This window comes from Corvus brachyrhynchos, unplaced genomic scaffold (assembly GCF_000691975.1).
Source record: "Corvus brachyrhynchos isolate BGI_N302 unplaced genomic scaffold, ASM69197v1 scaffold115, whole genome shotgun sequence".
NCBI classification, from domain to species: Eukaryota; Metazoa; Chordata; class Aves; order Passeriformes; family Corvidae; genus Corvus; species Corvus brachyrhynchos.
Genome location: NW_008239553.1, coordinates 8,690,196 through 8,697,630, shown reverse-complemented (window position 1 = coordinate 8,697,630; position 7,435 = coordinate 8,690,196). Strand labels below are relative to the sequence as shown.

The following is a 7,435-nucleotide window of genomic DNA, read 5'->3' as shown; positions in this document are numbered from 1 at the left end:
GGTCTAGCAGCCCCAAAAGCAGCCACATAGTCAGAGGTGTAATTTCAGATGGAAAGTTCCGTAAGAAACATAATCCATTTTTTTAACACTCCACAGTGCGCCTCTGAGATCACCTCTCCAGGCATCAAACACTATCATATTCTCAGTAAGGCCTGAGACTAGTTTCTAAAGCAGGAAACAGGTTCAAAATAATTTTGTTCATGTAAATTCTAAGAAGTGTTTAATAAGATCAAACATTTTTATTACAAAGACAGTTCAAATACCATTGCTAGAAAATCTGGCAGATACAGATTACCTAAGCAGATCTCAAGGCAGATATTACACAGCATAGAAATCCAGTCAAGCTGACTTAAAGTTAGATCACCAATAGTCCACATTTGTTTGTGTGCCACACTGAAGTGTGTCAGCACTTTCTGAAGGCTGCAAATCACCAGAGTAAAGATCCTCTCTCAGTCAGAGGACAGTTGTCATCGATAGAGCAACCACTGCTACACAAAGCTGGCACGTCTCAGGAAGAAATACATAGAGGTAACAGTGAAGGTGGATCTGATAGGCTTTTGTATTCCCAGGTATTTTCTTATGCTAACAGCTGACACATTTTTTAAACTCCACCCCTTATCACTACTTGTTAATTTTTAATTTTATCCACCAAGTCCCTTTACACATGACTACATGCCCAGTTCAAGTTTAACTACCTTCTGCCATACTTGCTTTTCTCATAAAGGCAACTGGTTGCATTTGTTTCACTTCTGCTGTAAGCTTTGGCCTTCATTCTCAACACACTCCACCTTACCTAACTGCAGATGGTTTTCTGTGACTTTGATACTTTTTGCCTGTGCAGTCCAGAAGGGCAGCACGTTTTCTTCAGACAGCTTAGCACACTGAGTTACCCAGACACTCCTAACACACCCACCATGCAAGTGCAGCCACCTCTGGAGCAGGCCACGATAATTGGATAGAAATAGAAACTCTGCACAAGAGAGTGTTTTAAGCTGTAAACAACATTCTCCAGTTGACACTGCACCTGAAAATTTAGGTGGACAAAAGCCTGGGATTGATGGAAGGCAGAATGTGTTACTCTTCTTGTGAGAGCTGCTATGAATGTTTCCATGCTCTGAGTGAGCAAGACCTTTGCTGTAAAATACCCAGACCACATGACCTCCCACGACACCCTCCCTGCTCCCCCCTGTTTAGGACTGTCAATTCGCCTCTGGCCCAAAATGTTACCAAATACATCCAAAAACCTACTTCTTGCTGCAAATGCACTGTTCTTGTCAATTTCTTCACCAAATACAAAGCCATCCTATGACTAGTAGCTTCTGAGGATCTAACAGAATCATGGCTCAAGGGAAATGAAACTAGAGAAAGTAAGAAGCCACCAATCCACACTGCCTTGGGTGACTTTCAGGCAGCCATGCAGAAGCTATTCTTACCAGACAACCCCGGACAGAAAAGTGGCTCATGGAGCAGTCACAGCTATGAAGTGTTGATGTACAGCACTTCTCACAAAGCTCACAACTGGGTTAACTGTACCTTGCCCACGAAGACCTGTTTGGCTGATACACAGAAACGGGCTGTGACCCTGCTTTGAGAAGTGGACCAGATGTGCCCCATGGATCCCTTTCAACCTAAACTATTCACCATTCTATGAATTACTTAGAGATGAACGCAACAATGGATTTAAAAGCTGGAAAGAAAAGTGTTTGCATGAAAAGAATTGTTTCTTAACATGCCAAAATAAAACCAGAAGGCAGTGAACTGACAGCTCTGCTCCTTGAAGCCGTTCTTCTATTTCTTACTCCTGCTCTGTAGCGATCTCCCTGCAGTTAGCAGCAATGGTTCAGAGCCAAGAAGCCTGTCACTGGAGCAATCTGCTCTCACCACTTCAACCTAGAGCATATTGGTGGGTCAGCCCTGAAAGGAAACCAGCACTACTACTCCTCCTTACCTTCCACTATGAGCCACACTTGTTGTGATTCTTCCTTCTTCCCCCCGTTCTCAACCTGGCACCAGTACTTCCCAGAATCTGTCCGCTCGACGGATTTCAAGCTGAAAAAAGTCAAAAGCCATATCGATATTTTATGTGGATAAAGCATGTTTTTGCCCCAAAGGACCCTCCAGTGTTTGGCAAACCAGATGCATGGAAAACACCCACTGAGACACAGCCAGCTCTGAGGAGGAGATCAACAGCCAGCCAGCACAAAGCACATGGCAAAACAGCAGAGATGGGAGGCTCCTCTCTAAAGTGGGTGGAGAGAGTCCTCACAGAGCAGACAGTCTTCCTCCAAAACATCCTCGCAGAAAACCAGTCATCTGTGTCCTCTGAGGATAGGAAGGGGTCATCTCAATCCTGAATCATGACTCTAGCTAGCCTTTAAGTGCAACAGCTTGGCCTACATCTGAGCTAGCAGGAAACTCCACACTGCAAACCTCCAGTGAGCTCGACTGCTTTGCCTCAGGTGACAGGACTGGCAACAGCCTCATGTGGGAACAGATGGGTCAGAAAAGAGCCCCCCTCGCCTCAACTGCGCTCAGTGCTATTCTGATCCCAAGAGTGGCTGACTCTGCAAAACTCCTTAGGCCTCCCAGTTTGTGATTTCAAGGGGTTATGCTGGTGCATGGTGAGCAAGGGCAGAATTTGGTGCCAAAGCAAGAAGGTCTCAGCTACCAAAGGCACCAGTGTGACTCTGAGAGCCTGTCAATGCACCAGTGCTGACTGCTCCCCACGGGACACAGAGCCATGCGCCTGCTGCCATGCAGGGATCCTCTGCAGAGCTGATGCCCACCTTTCTAACGCTAGCAGTCCTCCTTGGAGAAGGGGAAGGACGTCTCAGGAAGTAAGAAAAGGGAGAGTGTTTGCCGAAATGCACAAAATGGACCCACTACAGCCCGATTTTCAGAGCTGGACCTTCAAATGGCATCAGCTGTCCTGCCCATATTCTGAAACACAGTGATCACAGCAGAGAGTCACACGTGGGTGGTAGAAATGATTTCTTTAGGAGAAGAAAGGAAAAAGGAGAAAAATGCATCGAGATTTAGCACCCTAACTTATCTCTGGTGCTGCAGAGAGTTCTCAGTGGAGTAAAACAAGAGACAAGAAAGGAGAGTAGACTGAGATTGTGAAGGGCAGCATTAACTAGTGGAACTGGGGGGAAGCAAACAGTATAGTTTCAAGACAAACTGTTTCCACAACATAATGTTATGCAATAGTTTTACTGTGCACAGATGTTTTTTCCTACTAAAATGTTTCTAACAGACAAGCTTTAACACAGAGACTTTTAGTTGGTGGAACTGGAGACTGTGCAATGTCAATCCAAGAAACCTAACAGGAGATGAAGCCAGAGCTCAGCAAAGAGTGATTCTCAGTCAATCAACAGCTTTGAGCTCTCATGGTGTTGGTATGTTTGCCTGTACAAGCTCTTTTAATGCATAAAAAAAGACAGAGCAGAACCTTGGGTCTTGTTTAACTCAGTACTTCCAGAACTAGCTGACAACCCTCTTCTGCCGGAATAAAGGCACAGAGATCTGCTTTGCACAAGAGTTTTGTGCCTCTGAATAGGGCAGGACTGATACTATGTAGTGTAAATGTATTAGGAATGAATTAGAATTCATTGCAAAATGAATCAGGGATGGTTCAGAGGACGAACACTCCTCCCCAGAGAAAGGAAGGGGATGTAGTCCTGGGAGTCTCATTTCAATAAACAATCCTCACCCTTCAGGCAGACTGACAGCTCAAAAGAGAGAGTAAGAGAACAGGATGAGTGTGAGAGAGAAAACCTATTTATACTGCTGCATGGCAGAACAAGATGAGCAAACAAAGCAAGAACATCCTTTCACCTTGAAGTCACGTCTCGAGCATTGCAAGCATTAGCAAAGCACCTGTCCCCACAGTAGTCAGAAAACCAGTATGGTTCTAGTGGATAAAATCTCAGCTTTCAGTGGCTTCAGTTCTGCTCTCAGTTATGCCCTTGCCACACAGTGAACTGCAGACCACAGGACCCTGCCCCACTGAGGGCACTGCAGTTGCAGAGATATAGCTGACAGCAGAAAACTGTGCAATAGTTTCCACGATATTCTTCCTTCTCTGCATCTGTTGTACCTGAGGAAGCCGATCCAGTGTTCTTCATCTACTGGAATGTACACCTGGTCTATGCTTTGCACCACTGCTCCGTCCTTGATCCACAACATCTCAGGATCTTCCATCCCCTCGAGGCTGCAATTTAGTTTCACGGGTTGACCCTGGGACACCTTTAATTTGATTGGAGGTCCTGTAAATTTCATACCTAAAAAAAAAATACTACTCCGCCCCACCCCCAGAAGAAGGGGGGTTGGAGTACAGCAAATTACTCTAGGTTGGTGGTCTGGAATTGCATACCCTACCAGCACACGCTGCAGAGGAGTGTGTTAGTCTCAGCACTGCTCTACTATGTCTGCTAAGCAATAGGCAAATGCAAGCACTGAAAGCACAATCGTTGGAGAAAAGTGGTGGTTCAGTGTGCACATGGGGATTTTTTCAACTCGTGTAACAGCAGGGTGATGTTCTGCAGAGCAGTGCCCAAGCAGAGACGCACAGAAACGCCGGGAGCTTTGCCGTGCCAGTGATCCAGCAGCGCTAACTGCATCCGTTCAACACGCTACCGCACCCCCCTCTTTTCCCCAGGCCTGAATTTAAGCTACGGTGTTCTTCTGCTGCTACAAAATCATCATGCTTGCTCCATTGTATGCATTTGTAAAGAGCTTGGATACGAGAAAGAATCAATTATGTCTTGTTATTCAGCATACACTGTTCTCCTGCATTACAGAAAGCTTCTCTACAATTTGCAAAACCCATGAAAGCCTATTCCACAGCATACCTCACTGAGGAGCAGAGCTGTTTAGAGAACAGATATTTCTGTCGCGTGATGTGGGTGTGTGCTAAATGAGCTGCCTGGATGACCCTTCAGTCCAGCCAAAGGACCACCTTGTACCCAGAGCTACACCACTGCAACCCCAAAGCAGCAGGGCCAGAGCTGGCAAAGCTGCTCAGGTTTATATTGACACAGAAGCGATCAGAATTTGGCCCGGAGCACTGTTACATGTGTGGGTGGATGGGGAGTGTTTCCCTCAAGCAGAAGCAAATGTATGGAATTTGTTACCATGAGAAGACACGGAAGCCAACTATCTAAGTGCATTTAAGAAAGACAGGCATATAAAGGAGGAACCAGAAGATCAAAGGAGACCATGGGAAAGCAGGAAGGTAGAAAATAAATGTAAAGGTAGTTTTGTTAGGGAGAGTGGCTATTCCCTATGCAGTGGCTCAGGACTGACAGACCAGAACAGGTCTAGCCTTGTCCAGTATTATGTCCTGGCAGTGGACTCCACATCCTTCAGAGAAAAATTACTCCATCCCTCTTGCCTGGCCATCTATCGCAGTACATTACAACTCCACCCAGTTCACTGGTTGGTCAGCTTCTCACAGGATGCCTTGCTAGCCCACAGAGCCAGTCAGAAAGCGCTGCTAAGTGAGCAGCCCTGTTGCTCTCAAACTCTGTTAAAGCCTTACCAGTGATCCAACACAGACTTCAGATGTGCCACTTCCCTTCTTGCCAAAATGCCACCCTCCCACAGCCACAAGGGCACCACCTCACAGGGCAGAAGAGCAGCAGAGGAACTCATAGCGCGGTTGTAACAGCTGGGAGAAGGGGACCCAGCACTGTGTGACCAGCCAGCGCTCTGCCACCAGCAGCCTGTACCCAGATGAGTACCAGTAGTCAAGGAGCAAACGCGGAACACAGGCAGAAGGTCTTTATTCCTTTCCTTAATGAGACTCCCCAGCTGGTTTCCCCACACTCAGTCTTTTGCCTTTCTATCTGCTGTTATTCATTTAGCAAATTCACAGAGAGCACTGGAAAATGGACAAGCTGATCATTTGAGTTTAGTTGCTACAGATCGTTTGCTGGGCTAACAATTTAATCACCTTGGGTGAGGATGATCTAACCTTGCATTACTTAACTCCAACGTAACACAAACGACATGTCCCAGTGCATGCCAGAAAGCATCCTCCCTTTCACCACTCACAATACTGGAATATAACATGAAAGCTTCATAGCAGCTCTCTCTGTGTTACAGAAAACTGATGTAGTCAGGCTGCTGAACACACACACAAACTGACAGACATTTTCATTACAGGTGCCTTCATGGAAAATCAAACTACTCAGCATCCTTCAGACTGCCCTGCTGAAAGAGTTAGCCACAAATTAAACAAAGAAATATTGTTAGAGACCCTTCATGGTTTTTAGTTTGCATAGAAATCAATGATGTAGGAAATTAACATACAGTACAAGTGTTCAGTCAGAGTTGTACATATTGTCCAAGTATAATCCTCCATCCATATCAACCAAAATGAAGAATTAGAGATCAGGTATCTTTAATAACTTCATAGGTCAAAAATGCAGTTTTGGCTGCAGCATCTCTTCCTGCAGGTATCAGGAAGAATCACCTAGGAGGCAAATAGGGATTTTAATTTCCACCTATTCCTTATTTTACTCTCCCACTCACTATTTCTCATCTGACAACATTCTTGACTGTGCAAGAAATAATTTCATCCAAATAGGTTCTGCCAAGCCTACCTGTAAGAGCTGCAGACTGTGACATGTATAGATAGGAAATAAAACTGTATTAAATTTCTTTTCAAGCAGTTGTCTGAATTGACAGCAAGTGAACACACTAGTTGTCAAAATACATGACACATCTGTTTGTTTGTTTTTTCAACTTGCTACCTCTGAATATTTTAATTCCTAGGAACAGAATATGTTGTTTGTGATGTTGGGAGTGGAAAGAGAGGAAGACGTCTGCTCATGCATGCCGGGGTAAAGGCTTTTTGCCCCTCAGATTCCTTAGGACACTGATCTAGCGATCCAGCCTGTGGCACAGCCTCCCCAGCTCCGTCTCACTGCACGCACATCGCTCCACATACAGCGCGGAGCCCAAACTCCCGCTGAAGTCGGGAGGAGGTTGGCCGGGGCGCCGAGACGCTCCAGCACGCTGCCTTTCCCTGCCGACTGGGGGGTGGAACTTCGGAAAATGAGTTCACGAGGGAAAAAAACAACAAAAGCCACTCAGGAATGCGTTAGCGCCCGGCTTTCCTCGGCGACGGCCCGCGCTAGCTCCACATACAGCGCGGAGCCCAAACTCCCGCTGAAGTCGGGAGGAGGTTGGCCGGGGCGCCGAGACGCTCCAGCACGCTGCCTTTCCCTGCCGACTGGGGGGTGGAACTTCGGAAAATGAGTTCACGAGGGAAAAAAACAACAAAAGCCACTCAGGAATGCGTTAGCGCCCGGCTTTCCTCGGCGACGGCCCGCGCTAGGCACACAGCAGAGCAATGCCTCCGCAAACACCGGGGAGGATTACTCGCTACTCTACTCGCAGGCGGGAGAGGCTCGCACAGCCCGGGCTC

General features: G+C 46.6%; 1 protein-coding gene across 2 annotated transcripts in view; it reads right to left on the bottom strand.

The window, feature by feature from the left end:
• Positions 1-7,049, bottom strand: part of TYRO3 (TYRO3 protein tyrosine kinase) — a 42,348-nt gene extending 35,299 nt beyond the window's left edge. The window contains exons 1-3 of one of the 2 annotated variants that reach the window (XM_008639465.2): positions 6,316-7,049; positions 4,100-4,283; positions 1,949-2,049 (exon numbers count right to left, since the gene is read on the bottom strand). In XM_008639465.2, coding sequence (XP_008637687.2) covers positions 1,949-2,049; positions 4,100-4,283; positions 6,316-6,367 — 337 coding nt within the window. In that variant the 5' untranslated portion in view covers positions 6,368-7,049. Of the gene's footprint in view, positions 1-1,948; positions 2,050-2,786; positions 2,921-4,099; positions 4,284-6,315 lie in introns of those variants that run through there. The other variant, XM_017741871.1, reaches the window with a different exon arrangement.
• Between the last annotated feature and the right edge of the window lie 386 nt (positions 7,050-7,435).